The sequence below is a fragment of the Ictalurus punctatus genome, chromosome 19 (assembly GCF_001660625.3).
Source record: "Ictalurus punctatus breed USDA103 chromosome 19, Coco_2.0, whole genome shotgun sequence".
NCBI classification, from domain to species: domain Eukaryota; kingdom Metazoa; phylum Chordata; class Actinopteri; order Siluriformes; family Ictaluridae; genus Ictalurus; species Ictalurus punctatus.
The window spans coordinates 3,871,897-3,890,528 of NC_030434.2; the positions used below are offsets into that span (position 1 = coordinate 3,871,897).

At 41.4% G+C, this 18,632-nt stretch overlaps 1 protein-coding gene across 1 annotated transcript; it reads right to left on the bottom strand.

Moving 5' to 3' along the window:
* Window positions 1-414: 414 nt before the first annotated feature.
* On the bottom strand, window positions 415-16,945 carry ube2h (ubiquitin-conjugating enzyme E2H (UBC8 homolog, yeast)). The gene is made up of 7 exons (XM_017494163.2): window positions 16,482-16,945; window positions 11,089-11,165; window positions 8,407-8,481; window positions 8,259-8,298; window positions 5,408-5,460; window positions 4,131-4,259; window positions 415-3,780 (listed from the first exon to the last, which is right to left on the bottom strand). The coding sequence occupies exons 1-7, from the start codon at window positions 16,532-16,534 to the stop codon at window positions 3,656-3,658; spliced, it is 552 nt and encodes a 183-aa protein (XP_017349652.1). The 5' UTR covers window positions 16,535-16,945; the 3' UTR covers window positions 415-3,655.
* Between the last annotated feature and the right edge of the window lie 1,687 nt (window positions 16,946-18,632).

An 18,632-nucleotide genomic window follows, 5' to 3' on the forward strand; every position in this document is an offset into this window, starting at 1 on the left:
TGGGCTAAATTGAAGTGACAGGACATGATGTGTGTGTGTGTGTGTGTAAGGAACTCTCTGTTCCTTGGGCTTGGACTTCCTGTATACACAGGAAAGGGCATACAACAGCAGTTCTTCTCCTAGATGTTAGCTCAAGGTCACAGCAAGGTCAAACGTCTGAAAGAGCTAGACTTGTTGGGATTGTACACTGCAGCCACTTTGAATACCAAACGAAACCTGGCCTGGTGATCATGAAGGAAAGCAGATATTGACGGGAAATCATTTTCACGTTCCCAGATTTGGCATTTACAGACACTACAATAACGCTAACTCCTCGCATTACAACACAACGAGTATCTGAGTCGGCACTGCGGGTGGGTCTCTCGCTCGCACGTTCCCGTCGATTCCGAAAAGAAAAAATCGCTGCCAGATGCGTTAAATTTTTTGTAATTTTATTACAAAAAAAAAGGTTATTACAGTTTATTGTACACAGCCTTTTAGGACGTTATCGTTCTATAGATAGGGAACACTCTATGACAGGCATGCCCACTTTACAATGCTAAGGGAAAAAATAAAATAAAACAAACTGAAAATAAAAATGAAACCAGTTAGAAATGAAACAAAAAGCTGCGAAGTACGTTAATACATTGATTGCATTCGTTAAAAACAGGCAGTAAAGAATATCGGACATTGACGCAGAGACTTCAGGTTGAAAGTGGGCTGAACTGAAACGGCGTGTCAGGTGCACAGGAGTTTAAAAGAAAGAAAAATCACATGGAGCTTGGTGTCTAAATATATACTGTTCATTGAAATATCGGGCACTATGTCAGACATTCACCAATTCATCACAGGTACAAGAAGATGAAAAGAACTACTACGTGACCGGACTGGATTCATTTCCTGACTTGGTAGACCCGCGTGTGCTACTGGAGATCTAAGCTCAAGTGTTCATTGGAGAAAACATTGAAATTAGGCCAGGACAACGGAAAAAAAACCCAAAATGTACGTTTTAATCCGAGGTTAAAAAAAAAAAATCATTAAAAAACACTCGATGAAACAAAGGCTGAACGAGTTGTGTATGAACCTTCAGTGATGAAACCCGGCCGCACTCATACACACTGCTCACTCTTTATGTCATATATATATATATATATATATATATATATATATATATATATATATATATATATATATATATATATATATATATATATATATATATATATATAAATAAAAAGGTGAGCATGCCTTTTCTAACTGAATGGTGGATGTGTGTGGATTCCTGTACCCCTGCACAAACGAGTGTTCATTTCATCATCTAGACAAAAATATACAACAATAAGAAGAATAATAGTAATATCACTGAAAGGTTTGAGTAATTTATAATTAGACTAACATTGGAAGCACACAAACATGTCAGGTTATTGGCTTCTTGATGCTTAGAAAAACAAAACAAAAACAAACAAACAAACAAACAAAAAAAACCCTGTCATCTTTTAATTGTGTCTGTGCCTAAATTAGAACGGAGGCGTTTAAGTTGTACTGTGCACACACACACACGCACACACACACGCTGCCACGAAAGCAATCCTAAAAACCAACCATGCATGTTTGCAAACTGTGAAACCAAAACATCACTTCTAAACCAAGCCGATATTAAAACAAAAATATATATATATGTATATATATATATATATTCTAGTTCTGCCATAAACATGTCCTAGAATCACATCAGCATCTTCATGTAATGCAATACTGCATTGAGGAGAAGAAAGAAAATCCTCTCAAAAATAGACCAAACAAAAAAATGAGAGAAAATCAAACTGATTTACTACACAAATGGACAAAAAAAAAAAAAAGTCATTTTGCCTAAAAATAATCTCATGATTTTCATGTAAAGGAAAGTCCATGAAGCAGTTCTAAAAGACTTTGTGATGATCGGTGTGTCTCGTCTCTGGGCTTTTATTAGAACACCGATTTTCCCCTCTTCCTACCTCCGCACATGAACACACACGGGATTAGGAATTTAGAATGAAGCAGGGGTTTTTTACATTTTACACGGGTGTGTTTTGTATCGTTTCCTTTCATTTTCTAAACCAGTGACATCCGATAAGTCATAGTCTAGTGTACAGTTGGGGGGGGGGGGGGGGGGGGTCTCATGAGGATCTCCTCTGATTAGAACCAGAGTGAAGGGGGGAAGAGGGGAGGGGCTCATCATCGACCCTTGACATTTTTTTTTAAGGATATTGGGTTTATCTAAGCGCTGTCTCTCTTCATCATGATTGGGGAGGGGGTTAGGGGGCAAAAACAATTGATCCCTTGCAGAGTCCGATTTATAAAAAAAAATAAAAAATTAAAACAAAATAATAAAAAATAGCCACACCCTGCAACCTAGCATGTATGCCCCGCTGCTTGTTTAGTGTAAGCGAATATGAGTGAAATGTGTTATAAAGAACATCACACACACGTTAGCTGAATACTGTACAGCTCCCTCCTCGAGGCTATTCATTAAATCAACTTCAACAACATGAAAAGGACAAACTTTTTCACTCAGAAGCCAGTCCGGGCACTCGAGTGCACACCCTTCAAAAGCAGGAAACAAGCAAATAATAAAGAAGAAAAACACCACTTTATTTTACTTTGGGCAATAAAATGATTAGGGATGCATTTCCAAGTGTTACAAATAAACGAAAAAGTTACTAATCTAGCTTCCTGTAACGTCCTCCTGGACACTGCGGTCGGAGCACGCGAACTGCCCAGCACAGGCATCGGACGAAGATCGTTTCCGTTAACATAAAGTGAATCAAAAAAAAAAGGAGAAATAAAACTTATACGAATTTTTTTTTTTAATTGTTAATAGAACTTCAAGGTGCAATTGTCTCTTTAATCCCAATTCTTTTAATGACAAATCAGGAGAGAACAAAAAAAAAAAAAAAAAAAAAACCCAAAAGAGCAAGTTGAGAAACAATTAAAAGAAAGATGCCGACCAAACTGACCTACTGAAGACACTGCTTCTGTAGGTTGGACTGTGGGCTGTAATTTGGTGATTATGTAAATTCGTCTCGGATGGATAAAGGCACCCCTCCCCTCGTTAGAGCTCTAGTCTCTCAATGCAGACTGTATAAACGAATGGCGAATAGGTTAAAAATTCACATTTGTCCAATTAGTGAACCTGCACAGCCAGCTCAAGGGCAACGTTCTATCTACTTGTTGTGCTCGGAGTCAGAGATTGTGCTGCTGAACAATAAATACTTTAGAGAGAATCATGTAGGCTGGGGTACGCCTTTCCCACTGTTCCGATAAACATCCGTAATGTCCTCCGTCGCCAGTAACTGAACTCCTCTCTATAGCCCACGCAGACCTTTCAAATCGAGTGTAATGTACCTATAGAACTCGCACGGGAAGGACTATAATAAAGCCGTCATTAGGGTGGGGCAATGATGTGTGTGTGGGGGGGGTTAGTTTAGGGGTGGGGAGGTCACATAAAGAGCATAATCCTTATCAATGGTATAGCCATAAAAATTCGGATTTTAATAATAATAATAATAATAATAATAATAATAATAATAATAATAATAATATAAAAATTGTCTTGTTTAAATATGAGTTTTATAGTCTGCGTCTCATGTTTAGGAAATTATAGTCTCTGGAATAAAGAAGAAGAGGTGCATGTTCACTACAACTCCATATCCTGTGCCTCGTCTTCCGAGAAATCCGACATGGAGCTTTCTGATGAAGAGTCACCTGCGCCCTCCTCCTGCTCCTTCAGAGCCTCCTCTGTTGCATATTTCTGAATGTATTCTGTAGGAAAGGACAGAAAGACAGACATTCAAAGCAACTCTTAAGTGGATTATACTGTAAAGAAAGCTGTTCTGTGCTGCACGCACGCACGCACGCACCACGGGCTGCACAGAACTAGATAACTAACATTCAGTAGTGGCTGCTGTGGGGATTTGTTAAGTAGTGCAGGGAAAAACAGTGAGGCAGATGCTGAAGAGATGCAGTACTGCGAGATCTCAGACTATGCCAAGAAAAGGAATTCCCAAGAGAGTTCCTCCAGCAGTTATATTTGTTGACCTTTGAAGTGAAATAAAATGTCAATAATATTGCCAGGAAGTCTTTCACACCACTCAACAGTAGCCGTCATTCACCTTTGATTTTCTGCTTGTACTCCTCTGGCCGGTGTAAGTACATGGCTGCAGCGTCTCCATTCAGGGGGTCGATGGGGTTGGGGTACGCAAGGAGCTGTGGCAAAAATGACTCAAATATATTGGTGAGGTCTGTAGGAGTTAAAAAACAAACAGAAAGAAAACAGACGAGATGAATAGATGGTAATGAAAATTGTCACCAAGAGGGGGCGGAGTTTATTATACGAACATAACGCTCATTCAGATTACTTCAAGTCCTATTACCTATTGCTGTGTACTTAAAACAAATGGTGGGGTTAGGGTTTAGACCGACTGAGTCAATCACCAGATCTTAACCCAACTGAGCAGCATTTCACCTCCTGAAGATGAAACTGCAGGGAGAAACCCCCCCTGAAGCACACAACCACCACCACTCAAAGAAGCTGCAGTAAAAGCCTGGAAAAGCCTCACAAAAGAAGAACGCAACAGTTTGGTGAGCTCAGTGGGTCGCAGGCGCTAACGCATCTAGATATAAATATCAGGTAATGAAATTCTATCGCCTCAAATTCATCTTTTGTCTCAAGCCCAAATGTCTTTAGTGTATAGCGCAAACAAAAGAATTAGCCTTGCTGTTCCAATACAATATGAGGACAGCGCATGTTGTCTTCACATGTGGAGCTGGTTGATGATTTGCTGTCTCGAACATGAGAACAATTTTCACACTATCTGTTGTTACCCAGATGAGGACGGGTTCCTTCTGAGTCGGGTTCCTCTCAAGGTTTCTTCCTCTTAAAACATCTTAGGGAGTTTTTCCTCGCCACCGTCGCCACTCAGTGGCTTGCTCAGTTGGGATAAATTCACTCCTTTAATATCTGTATACCGTGTTGATATTTCTGTAAAGCTGCTTTGAGACAATGTCTATTGTAAAAAGCGCTGCACAAATAAAACTGAACTGAATTGAACGACTCGTCTCGGCAAGGAAACTTCGGCAAGTGGAGGCATGTGGGCCGGGGACTGAACCGCCAACCCTGCGATTAGTGGACAACCTGCTCTACCACCTGATCCACAGCCTCCACATGTGTGTATGCAGCAAACAAAATGGAGGACTCCACTAACTCACAAGAAAACTGCCCTGGTAATCCTCCATACTTAGAACCATGCTTATACATGTAACGACCGTTCCTTCTGCATTTCAAGGCACCATCGGGTGTTTCTTCACTATTTCTAGAGTGGAACCGTCACCAGCTCAACCACAACACTCGCACAACACCTCACACACACAGCTGTAAATTCATACATACCATAAAGAGCAGTCCATGTCTGATTTATCACATCTAAGCACACGGTCCCAGATCTGCAATGAAGACAAACAGCTCTACTGTATTACACATAGAACATTTCCATTACACTAGCAGGATAAGACAAGTGTTACTCCAAAGCATCATAACACAGCACACAAAAATTCAACATGAAATTAATGACAGTATTTGGACATTCCGTTTGTGTGCGTGTGCGTGTGTGTGTGTGTAATACCAGCATTGTAATGTCTTTATGTCAAGTCTATAACAACCGAGTCGAGTAACCAAATGTGTTTATGTGACTCAGATCCTGTAAATGTGAATATTTCTGCAGTAGCCACATGCCTACTATAACTGTAAACCTCCTGAGCAGTTACTGGACAGGAACGAATATTTAGGCTAACACACACATTTCTCAAAAGTACATATTCAGTAAGAGAAGCGCATGAGAGAAAAATATGTAAAGTCCAGTTCTATGAAAGGTAACAGACGGCCTACTATCAGCAGCACAGGTTATTCAATGATTTCTACTCCAGAACTCTTAAGTAGGTTTAATTAAATAACCGGTCACTAGCTGCAGTACAACATTACGCACATTTATCACAGAATCTGTGGCAGCATGAGAGTATGATTAAGTGCTCAAACCTACGCAGGGTGACGGGATTCTGTACACGGTTGTAAGGTTCAGCACTTACCTGCGTTTTGCTCCATTGCGACCGGGCCCATTCAAAATAAAGGCGAGATAAATATCCAGTGAAAGGACTCTGATTAGTATTTGAGCTTCAGTATTACGAGTATGTGTATCGTTCTGACACACGTAGAGAACAACTGATCACAACACTGCCTATCTGCGCCTTCCTCTTCTAGATCTGTATAGCCAGAACATTTCAGCCCTTAGGGTTCGATCCTCTATGCTTATTACTGTTCAACACTGTATTCTCCCACTAGAACCCCTGTACAGAGATTTTATCAGTGCATTCTCATTACTCAGGCAAACCGTGCAAGGCAGAAAATCACAAAAGGCCACAGATCAGATTGGTCAGACAGCAGGGTTCTCTCTCTCTCTCTCTCTCTCTCTCTCTCTCTCTCTCTCCCTCTCTGAAGTGCAAATTGCACCATCTACAGTCGGGTACAGGAAATGCACTTATTTGCCTCAGTCTGATGAAGCAAGGGTAAAACATACCCCCACCAGCGATGAGGGACAAGAGGGGGAAAGCAGGACAAGGAAATCCTATTCTTCCTGTTTTTTCATTCTTTCTTACTGCTTGCATCACTCATTCTCTTTGCGTCACTTATTCATTTTCTGAATCATTCTTTCTTCCTTCCTCATTAATTTCAGCTTGTGGGCATGGCGCTGTTCCTTCAGGAAAAGCGAAGCTGCTTCTTACTACACTTCCACCCCAGGTGCTTTCTTCTCGTCTCTACTCGATCGGCATTTGTGTCCTGTGTGGTACCTTTAATCCCCTCTCACTCGTTCCTGGTATTTAACAACTTTACCACACGTCACGTTGTTTTTTTGCAGCCCTACTGTAAATGATGTGTCTAATCTATGCACACACCTTTCACATCTTAATTAGTCTGGCAGACCGACTCACCATTACCACGCAAACTTCTCCAAGTACAATTTCTGCATAATTGTACTTCAGTACTATCCTTAAGTATTATTCTGCCATATGTATACTATGAGTATTACTGAAACTGAAGAAATAAACCTCTACTTTTGACTCCCTACAATTTTATTTAGACCTTCCAGATGTTTGGTGAAAAAAAAGAAAAAAAAAAAAAAAGGGCAATGCACCAAAAGAACACCATACCCACGGTGAAGCGTGGCGGTGAAGCGTGGCGGTGAAGCATGGTCGTGGCAGCATCACGCTTTAGAGCTGCTTCTCTTCAACTACAACTGGGGCTTTTATGATGGAGGGAATCATGAATATCTAGAAAGACCAGTCGATTTTAATGCTAAACCTTCAGGTGTCTGCTAGTAATCAGAAGATGAAAAGGAATTTCACCTTTCAGCACACGTCCAAATCAACAAAGGAACGGCTTCATCTAAAGAAGATGAATGTTTTTGAATGACCTGCTATAGCACAGACCTGAATCCAACTAAAAATCTGTGGGGTGACCTGAAGCGGCCCGTGCACAGGAGATGCCCTCACAATTTGATGTTTTGCACAAACGTGTGGGGAAAATCTTGCCAAAACAAGATGTGTCACACTGATAGACCCTTACCCAAAAAGCCTGAGTGATGTAATAACATTAAAAGGTCCTTCAACAAAACTATTAGTTTAGGGGTGTGCACACTTATGCAACCAAGTTACTGTCATCCCACCCCCCAAAAAAATATTCTGGAAAACAGATGGCCAATACTTGACTGTTACTCGGGCAGACTGGATTTTATACACCAAAAATTTCATTCTGTTGACTATTTGCTGCTGTCGTTTCCAAAAAGATATCCTGTCCATTGTTAGTCTGTTGAGAAGGCCACAAAAAAAATGCAAGCAATTATGCAATAATGAAAAGTTATGATCAGCATTACTTGGCTAATATCAGCATAGTCAGACTTCAAGTGACAACTAACTTTAATTGTAAAGAAACAGACACTGTACCTTTTACATTAGACTAAGACCATCTCTGGTATCTCCTACTGCACCAAGCTGGGTAGCTAACTTCAGCTTGGCCAGCGTTTGTACCCAATACGGGTTTCCACTGCCCAAACTTCCTCAAACCTTCGGCCCAGGAGATTCACATCTCGCTTATTCACCGGACGTCGTTGTTGTCCGAACAGATAAATAGACAGTAACGATATTATGATGCTTTCGACACACTTCCCAAGCACAAGCTAAGGTTCACTTACGCTTCATCGATGTTTGGATGAAAGATCTTATTCATGAATCCTGCAGAAAGAACACAAAAGCAAGAAGAGCACACCTTTCTGTTCAGTCTCTGTTCAGGTGTCATGGTTTACAGTGATTTATAATAAGACCATGTGAGAAACACAGTACCTATAGATGGTGATTTGAAGGGGTATTTGTCTGGAAGATCTACTCGAACCTTCCATACACCTCCCTCATATGGTGCTGCAGCAAGGGGAAGAGCAATTATTATTATTATTATTATAATAATACATTATACATTACTAATAATACTCGAAAAATAGCTTGGACAAGATTAGTGCATTCGAGTTGAAGCTGCAGCTTGTAATTCCAGTAACTGGTCATTTGGTGGGTTGTGTTGAGCTGAACAACTGCTATATATTTGCCAAATGTTACTTCTGATAACACAAACAGTACCGACTACGGTTTTAGTGGGTGTAATCCATGAGGAACAAGCTGTCCTTCACATCCACAGTACACCTTGGTCGGTCTGTCTGTTTTTAATGAGTTCCAAAAACCATACGAGTGGAACATGTTGTATTGGTCCGAGTCTCTGAGCGCCAACAATTCCGAGGCAGCAGAAGTAATACAGTGGTCGGGGGGATAAGTATTTGGACACGTGTTTTTGCTCATTAAATGTTCTTCCAGTGAACACATCCACTTCAAATTTAGACACAATGCCTTCTGACTTTCAAAATTCAAACGTAAGCATAAACAAAGATGCATTTAAAAACAAAACTAATAAAGGAAAACATGTTAGGTCACCACAAATTAACATTAATTTTTAACATTTCTCGCAGCATTGTGGTTGAATTTTGGCCCATTCACCTCGGCAAATCATCTTCAAATCCCCAAGGTTTCAAGAGCCTCTGATGAACTCACAACTTCCAAAATCCTCCATAAATAAAGTCAGGAGATTGTCTGGCCATGGAAGCACCTTTTTTTTAGAAACCGCTCTTGATTTACAGTGGCTGCACTGGGATGCACTATGGGAAGAAGGCGAGTCGGCGGAGGCAGAGTGATGCTCTGGGCAATGTCCTGCAGGGAAGCCTCGGGTCCTGGCATTCATGTGGATGTTACTTTGACACGTACCACCTATCTAAACATTGTTGCAGAACACGTACACCAGTTCACGGTAACGGTGTTCCCTAATGGCAGTGACCACTTTCAGCAGGATAATGCACCCTGACACACATCAAAAACCGTTCAGGAATGGTTTGAGGAACGTGACAGAGTTCTTGGCGAATCCGATTGATCATCAGTGCGATGTGTTGGACGAACAAGTCCGATCCTTGGAGGTCCCACATCAGAACTTACAGGACGTAAAGGATCTGCTGCTAACATGGATGATTACTGATATTATTAGTGGTGTCCAAATACCTCTTATCCCATCAATTTTGTTTTATGTGCTTATAAATACATACTTTTCTTTTTTTTCATGTAATTAAGAGCAAAGTCAAAAGATATTACATGTGTAAATTTGAGGATATATGCACTGGAAGTGTATTAAATAACCAAAAACAAAAGTAGTGCTTATTTCCCCTCACTGTTTCAGGAAAGCACCACCCCCCCCTCCCCTCCCTCGCACAAAGGGGAATTTTCTGACACCTGACAAAAAGTATGACCTATAAGTCATGATTTATTTTCCATTTGAGAACTGATTTGTGAAGAAACGAATACATAATCAATAAAAAATAAAAAAAGACTCTAAGACTCAGATAAAACGAGCTGTGCGTTGGATTGTTAGAAAATTAAAGATTGCTAATTAAACATTATCTCTCTGGCCGTGCAGGGTTGCCAAGTTTCGGAAACATTTCACCCAAACTACATGGATGACGGGAGGACATTTTATTTATTCATTTTTTTTTTTATGCACTGGACAAAGTGAGATGCAAACCAAAGCCTGATTTTCAAAACTAGCCCAGTTTGCCATGAAAATTAAATATCTGGCAAAAACAAAAAAATTCTGGTGTCTCAAGGGAAGGTCTGAAGTCGGGCAGTTCTCCATAGCACAACCATGTTCCTGTTTCTGAATCCTGATTTCTAAACTGCACTGTGTACAGTCGTCTCATGGCTATAAACATGCCAATCGCCACACTGGTGTCTTTAATCCGGACTGGATCGGCTGGCAAAAGCTAGTATGCCACAGTATTAGCCTTGTGAAAGAGTGGGATTAGGAGAAACGCGTTTCTAAACCTGATTCACGGCAGAGGAAGTTCTTCTGCAGAGCCAGGAGTCTGGGCTTGACCGAGTTTACATGTTTATGACACGTTACAGAATAAAGGCACTATTTTAACGAGGAACAGCCCAAATTATTATTCAACGTTTAGTTCAATACGCAGACATATCCAATCAAGAACTTGCCCAGAGAGCTAATGTTTATTTTTCTTACATTCTAAGGCACCGCTTTTGTTTTGTTCTACGCTGCTTAGAGTCTGAACGGATCACACAAACATCGTCATTATTTATTAAGCTTCAAATATTGTACTTTAATAATGAATTTAACCACTTTAAAATAAAATATAAATACAGACATTGACAACTGAAGTAATGCTCATTTTCTTTTCAAAAATATATTTTAAAAAAACGTATTGTATGGAGACACATCGCATCAAATTGGTTTGTTTTTTGGGTTAAAAACTGCACTTGAAGGAAAACCTCCTAGCACATCCCATACACAGCTGCAACAGAACACCGAGACTTGTGTTGGCAAGTCTCAGAGGTACACATGTGTAAACACATCACTGCTGTCCAACTAATTACATACAAAAACATCAGGCCTTTTATTTGTAGGGAGAAAAACAAACTTACTTCCTTGTGGTCCATAAAACTTCACTACAAACTCATTAAGTCCGCTCAGAATTGTGACTTCATGCTTACTCTCAATGCTGAATAAATCAGGTTAAGGTGAGTACAGATTCAGTACACAATTCTGCTGGAGTAAAGTCGTCAGACAGTCAGTAAATAAGACAGTACAATACAATAACCAGAAATGCATGTTTCAATACAATCTAAATATCTGTACAGCACTCCAACATATCCGAGTCCCTGGAGCAAACGCTACACACATTAATACACCGAGTATCCGTGTGACACCACGAGCCAACAATTTCAACAGTTCCGACCGTCATTTTTATTTATTTTTATAAAAGTACCTCGGAGCACGTCATTTCAACACGGTGCAGCCTCGCTGGAACCAGGTTATGGTTTGATGAGACCGATTCCAAAAAAGTATAAATATTCCATGATTCCAAAACGTGTCTGGTGAAAGAAAACAAAGAAGAAAAAAAAGATCCCCACCAAAGAAACCTATACCCACGGTGAAGCGTGGTGGTGGCAGCGTGACGCTTTAGGGCTGCTTCTCTTCAGCTAGAACTGGGGCTTTTATCAAGGAGGAGGGAATCATGAATATCTACAAATACCACTCGATTTTAGTGTCTTCACGACGAGCTAAACCAACACAACTCGCTGTGTATGACGCATTTCAACTTTAATGGTAGTTAACTCCACAGTTCTAGCAGGAACACAAAGATAGCTGATTTAGATTAGTTTTTTGTTTGTTTATTTTTTAAATCAAGCTGCTATGGTTTATCTCACCTAGCATCTTCATGATCCCAGAATTTAGAATTTGATACCAACAATGCTTCAGCAGTTATCATGCCTTATATTCATTATCTGCACGTTATTAAAGATAAAGAATTTTGTTCATACTATTTCAGCGATATTTAGAACGACTAAACTGACAGAAACATTCCATCAATATGTTTTATACATCACAATATTCTCTGGTATTTATTGCGATAACGATATCAGTGACGATATTAAATACAGCACCATGCACCACTGTTTCTGGCTACAAGTGATAGCTGTGATCTTGAGTGCCTCAGAAACACAAACATTGACCTAAAGGTAAAAAGATTTCCTGTAACCAGTTCCAGATTGTGGAGGTAGCTCCTCATTTAGCGATAAACTCCTCCTCAGCTTCACGTCCGACTTCCGCCGTACTTGTTCTCACTCTGCACGTGAGCTGTGAACGGGTCGCAGACCATCGCGCACAGACCTGTCATCAACTAGGCTTTATCGTTCTTATCGCGGGAATTCTTATTGTGGGGAGAATTTCTACTGGTACAATAAGATACCGCCCATCCCTAACAGATAGGGGGTATAATTACTTACGTATTTCAGCTGGTTCCTTGTCTTGTAGAACTGCTTTTTCATAGAATGTTCAATACTTTTTTTTTCCTGTATCATTCCACTTTATTAAACATAACTTTATGGAGTTTAATGTTCTGAATTCTTTACATTTCCAGATTTTTGGAGTTAAGACTGATAACTGGTGAAAATTTCATGTGAACATCACTGGAAAGATATTTACTGAAAAAATGTTGATGCGTTCAATACTTATTTCCCCTACTGTATGCAAAATGTGTTTTTTTATATATATATATATATATATGCACATACACATTTAGGAACATCTCTGACAAAATAAGAACGCATAGAGATCACTCTCATGGATGGATTGGGAAGCTGTCACAAGGTTGCAATGGTCTTTGACAGGAAACACGGCGAGCACGCAAGCACGCACACACACACACACACACACACACACACACACAGTCGCTAACTTATTAACAAATTCAAAAAGAGTGGAAGTGTTGAGGACCAAACGAGAAGAAGTGGACGTCCACCAGTATCTACGGACAAAGACGCGAGACTTTTGAGACACCCTGTACATTAGGGTGCTTCCACATACACAGACGTGTGAATCGACATTTTGTACTAATTTTCACAATTTAAATAAAATTATTTTTAAAAAATAAATAAATAAAAAAGCAGATCAGTCACATGGAAAAAGTAAATACACCCCTACATTTCACACCTTCAAATCCTTAAAATTAGAACCAGGTGTTGAAGGTCGGGTGCCAGTGATCAGAACCTGCTTAGGGAGTGCAGGTGGAACCGGTCTTATTTACACCCCTCTCATATCTAGTGTCTGGTGTTCCCTTTGTTATTGAGGTGTTTCATGTCATCATAAGATGCTCTGTAAGGCCTTCAGAAAAAAGGTTGTGGATGCCTACGAGTCTGACAAGAGATTTAAAGAGATCTCCAAATTACTTGAAATACATCATTCCACTGACGGTCATTCTACAAATGGTGCAGATTTCAAACGACTGCCAATTTGTCCAGGACTGGACATCCCGGCAAATTCAGCCCAAGAGCAGACCGTCTGATGCAAAAAGAAGTCTCCAAGAACCCCAAAATATCATCACAGGATCTGCTAGTAAGTCTTGCAGCTGTTGGTGTGAAAGTGCATGCTTCTACAATCAGAAAGAGATTGCACAGATTTGACCTGCATGGGAGGCGTGCCAGGAAAAAGCTTTTGCAAGGTTACAGTTTGCCAATGAGCATACAAAGACCAGGTCTTGTGGAATAATGTGCTCTGGACAGACGAATCAAAGATAGAGTTGTTTGGTTACAGTAACAGCAGACATGTTCAGCGCCGACAGATTTTCAGGAGAAGCACCTCATACCAACTGTGAAGCACGGCGGTGGAAATGTTATGGTTTGGGGTTACTTCGCTGCTTCACTGAATGAACAGCTTGCAGTCACTGATTCAACTATGAATTCTGCATCAAATCAAAGAGTGCTTGAAGATAATGTGAGGCCATCTGTCTGAAAGTTGAAGCTGAACTGAAAGTGGACTTCAATAATGATAACGATCGTAAGCACACGAGCAAATCCACCAAGGATTGGCTCAAAAAGAAGAGAATTATGTCAAAGCCTGGATTTGAATCCCATTGAAATGTGGGGGGGATATGAAATGGGCAGTACATGCAAGAAAACTCTCAAACATCTTGCAAATGAAGGATTATTGCATGGAAGAGTGGTCAAAAATTCCAGCAAGCCTGGTGCACAATTATGCAAAACGCCTACAAGATTTTATTTCAGCTAAACGGGGCAAGTAAAAGCTTCTGAGGCCAAGGGTGTACTTACTTTTTCTGTTGAATGAATGATTGAAAAAGCTCATTTTCCTTTGCGGTTTTGTTGAAGTATATCAGCTTCATTAATAGGCACTGTTTCAAAGAGGATCAAACGTTTGGTGCTAAATGATGTGTGAGATGCAAACTGAGCCAAAGTTCAGTGTGTTGCTGCAGAAACACTGTCGATACCACCCTCAATGCAAAGCAGCTAAAGCCTGCTTGAACAGTCTGTAAAAACATCGCTCGATGACGTCATGCACTAATAAGCACATTCATGACATTGTCGCATTGTATTTGCATTCAGGCCAGCACTTTATGTTTGCTTCTCTCCTGCTTTCTGTGCTCACGTTCTGTACTGCAATACAGCCGGATTCCCGATGAAGCCGTTCTCGTTTACGTTATGATCATTAACCGGCTTGGGGAAAAAAAAAAGCAGAAAAGCTTTGGTGAGGATGTTAGTGATTCAGACCCAAGATCTGTGCACCACACAACATGATTAATGCCATAACCTCTAAATTCCAGGCAGTGAAGGTGACCGAGCTCGGCCACACTCACGTTGGTCTTAAAATCCATCCCAGGTGATCAGATCACAAATGAATACGGCTTTGTCTCCAAACTCCTGTCTGTTGAGTAATGGCATTGCGTGCGCTCATTGAAACTCAAGCCTTCTGGGGTCACTGCACAGATCTTATATACAGATCGCATCTCTCTCCAGTCACTCTGAATTTCTAAAGTCCCCTGAATCCTATAGGTACAGGAGGACAAGATTAGTTAAGTGTCTGAGTGTTGAGTAATGATGGAATATTTGAGTTATAAACACAGCTTTATTATGACTCGGAAGTAAAGAAAGGTGAAGAATGCAGTCTAACACTCCCTTCAGCCCCGCCCCCTCACCCCAGAGCCCCTCCCCGTCATCCCCGAGCCCCGCCCCCATCAGGTTCCGGATAGTAACAGACCGTCCAATCAGCGCGCGCGCTTCCCTGCGCCTCACACGAAAACACAAGGCGTCTGCTTGTTCTCAGCCCTGAACACCACCAACACACATGAAACCCGCGGCTGATTACTGCTCAGCGTTCTAACAGGGTGGGAGTCTGGACAAACACGACCGCAGCAAAAACAACCCCGCGTGTCGGTTCATTTATTTTATATATAAAACGAGAGTCTCGTGCATTAACGTCCGCTAGCGGCGACATGAAAGAAAAACAATGTCTTCCCCGCAACAGTTCCATTTTAACAAAGTACACCAACACAGCTAATCCGGAGAGATTAAATCCGCTAACGGGGTCAATAAAACGGTTCATAAGAGCCGCTCAGTGACACGGAACATCACACACACAGGCAAAGATGAAGTTTCACAACCGACGCACCCCCCCAAAAAAAAAAAAAACCCACATGACCTTTAAACACGGAGATTTATGGAGTTATAAACTAGTTTATTGAGCTGTGAGCGGCTCCTCGGAGAACGAACCCGAACTCTGCTGGTCCGGAATACATCCACAGGCCTCACTTTTAGCATCAACTTGGCTGCTCGGCTAGCGCGCTAGCTTCCCTGTAGCTCACTAGCCAGCGAGACGCGGATAAATCTGCGGGGTTTGTTGTTGTTTTGTTGGATTTCCCCTCCAAAAACACACAGAAGTAAACACTGCACCTCATTTCCCCATCTGCTCGGGGGCTCTGCGGTTCGTGTGGAGGTTTCTGTCTGGACCCTGAGCGTGAAGCTAGCACGGACTGCGGTACGGGAAGTACGTAACTAGCTAGCAGGCTGGCTATACAGCAGACTCGGTATGAAACAAACAAAACAACAACAACACACTTAAAACCTGTCGAGGGGGAAAACACGGACAGCTTTATGGCGTACAAACAGTTGTGCTGTAGCCGTCAGGATAAATATTAACAGCATGTTACATACTATAGGCTAAAAATAAAGGGTAGAGCAGCCGGGACTGATCAGTGGGCTAAAGCGCGCACACACACACACACACAGATAGAGAGAGCTAGGTGTAGTGTAATCCTGCTACACGCTAGCTGTTGACAATACTGCCTTCTGTTTAAATGTTTTTAAAACCTGGTCGTCGGTACGGTTCATGTTTATGATAGCAGACATTAAACGGTTCTTCCTCTGCAAACTTAAGCGTCTTTCTTTCTGAATAGCTGTTATTACTAATAAAACCGAGTACATGTAGTTGTACGTGTTGTTGTTGTTAATATTATGAAGGATACAGTTTCACCACGTCGGTATCCATTCTCCTTTTACCCGGACTTGGAGACGACATGTTTATAGCTCTGTGTGGAATGCCAGTGTCTTCTCGGTCGGATTGTCGAACGCTTGGCCTCTATCTAAACTTTATATTATTGTACATTTACATTAAAAAAAACCCCACGGCCGACTGCGAATGAACTTCCACCTCGTTCCCGCAGCGCTTCCCTCGGCTTGGCCTGTCCTCTCGCTCTCGCTCTCTGCTTTGTTGTGTACTATTCTATAACCACCCCCCGCACCGAGGGTGATGGCGTCATATTTAAGGGACGGCAAAATACTTTTCTTTTGTTTTCGCTGGAAGATCTGGTGCACCGTTTCAATTTGTAAGATGTAAGAAAAAAAACTCAATTCTAAATCCACTTCCTCGTATCAGGCTTTCTGCATCTCACCGACACCGCAGTGGAAGAACCCCACGCTGAAACCTTTAAATTGGGGACAGTCACTGAATGCCAGACCGTCACTAGTTAACAGGTTTGTGCGTTATGGAAGGCCATTGGGAGCAAAACACGTGGACATACGCGTTAAAGGTGGAGTTTGTAAATGTGTTGATACTGTGGTCGGTCTGAATACTCGATTCTGATTGGCTGGAAGGTGTGCGGTTCAAACCGTACAAATGCACAAGTAGTTCCAGTCCGTTTCTAAGGCCCTGTTTACGCTAGTGCGTTTTCGTTTTAAAACGGATGACTGTTGCTATGGTTACACCTGTGTCTACACCAGGGGTTCTAAAACTTTTCCAGGGCGAGGCCCCCCAAATGGCATTAACATTTGACCGAGGCCCCCCTTTTGCAAGATGTCTTTAAAACACATTAAAAATACAGTCTTCTGAATATATCCCCTTTTTTTTTTATTAATTATTACATCTTACATCTTTACATTGCATTAGGAATGTTTTGTCTGTTTAGCAATTAGAAAGTTAGGTATAGCAAATGTGATTTCAATATGTATTGTTACAAATAACGGCTTAGTGGTTAGCACGTTCGCCTCACGCCTCCAGGATCGGGGGTCCGATTCCCACCGTGGCCCTGTGTGTGCGGAGTTTGCATGTTCTCCCCGTGCTGCGGAGGGTTTCTCTGGTTTCCCAGTCCAAAGACATGCATGGTAGGCTGATTGGCATGTCCAAAGTGTCTGTAGTGTCTGTAGTGTATGAATGTGTGTGTGATTGTGCCCTGTGATGGATTGGCACCCTGTCCAGAGTTTACCCCGCCTTGTGCCTGATGCTCCCTGGGATAGACTCCAGGTTCCCGGTGACCCTGAAAAGGAGTAAGTGGTATAGAAGATGGATGGATGGATGTTACAAATAACATGTTATAGTAATGTGTGTGTGTGTATATATATATATATATATATAAAAATCATGTATTTATTTATTTTTCACACCAAATTGTTGAGGCCCCCCGGGCGCCCCCTGGCCAAACCACTGGTCTACACTACTCCGGTGTTTTCGACCCTCGAAAGCAGAGACTTCTGGAAACGCAGAAGACCCCGTTTTAGTTTGAAAACTCCGGGCTCGCGTTTCAGTGTAAAGACCAGAACGAAGACTGTTGAAAACAGAAGGCGTGGCTTCGCCCCATGGACTCCTGGATCATTGCGTATCCTTCCCTGATATGTCAAGCCCCTACTATACGACCATTATGCTACCTTGATCATATACACAACAACACGGAGACTGAACCGCAAGCTTTGCTGGCTTTGTTGTCATTCTTAGCAGCCATTGTGTAGTTAAATTCTGAATTTTATAATACTGTAGCTGGCTACATGCGCAAGAGGCGAGCTATGATTAGAAAAATGAGCAACAAATCTCATTTCGAGCGGCGTAAGCCCTCTCTGTAACGCTGGTTTTGGGTTAGACCAAAAGAGGGCGGACAATGAAACTGAGGGGAAACGAGAGAGACGCACGATGACAAGGTTTCGTGACCAATAAGCCATTTGAGCAGCCCACATTAAAAAGAAACATTATCCCTTATTGGGGATTATTGGCGTTTATTTAATAACGAGTGTATGACTGCTTATGTGACCTATGCATCTGTTTTTGCCATGATGTATCGTTTATGTTTTCACTGAAATGTGCCAGTGTACTAATGTTACAAATAAAGTGAATTATTTGAATTTGTATC

Excerpts from the sequence above, each read along its gene's own strand:
- ube2h (XM_017494163.2), bottom strand. The coding sequence starts at position 16,534 with ATGTCGTCTCCAAGTCCGGGTAAAAGGAGAATGGATACCGACGTGGTG. Across the intron at positions 8,482-11,088 it reads GTTTTATGGACCACAAGGAA|CACCATATGAGGGAGGTGTA; the intron begins GTAAGTTTGTTT and ends CCCTTGCTGCAG. Across the intron at positions 8,299-8,406 it reads CTTCAAATCACCATCTATAG|GATTCATGAATAAGATCTTT; the intron begins GTACTGTGTTTC and ends TTCTTTCTGCAG.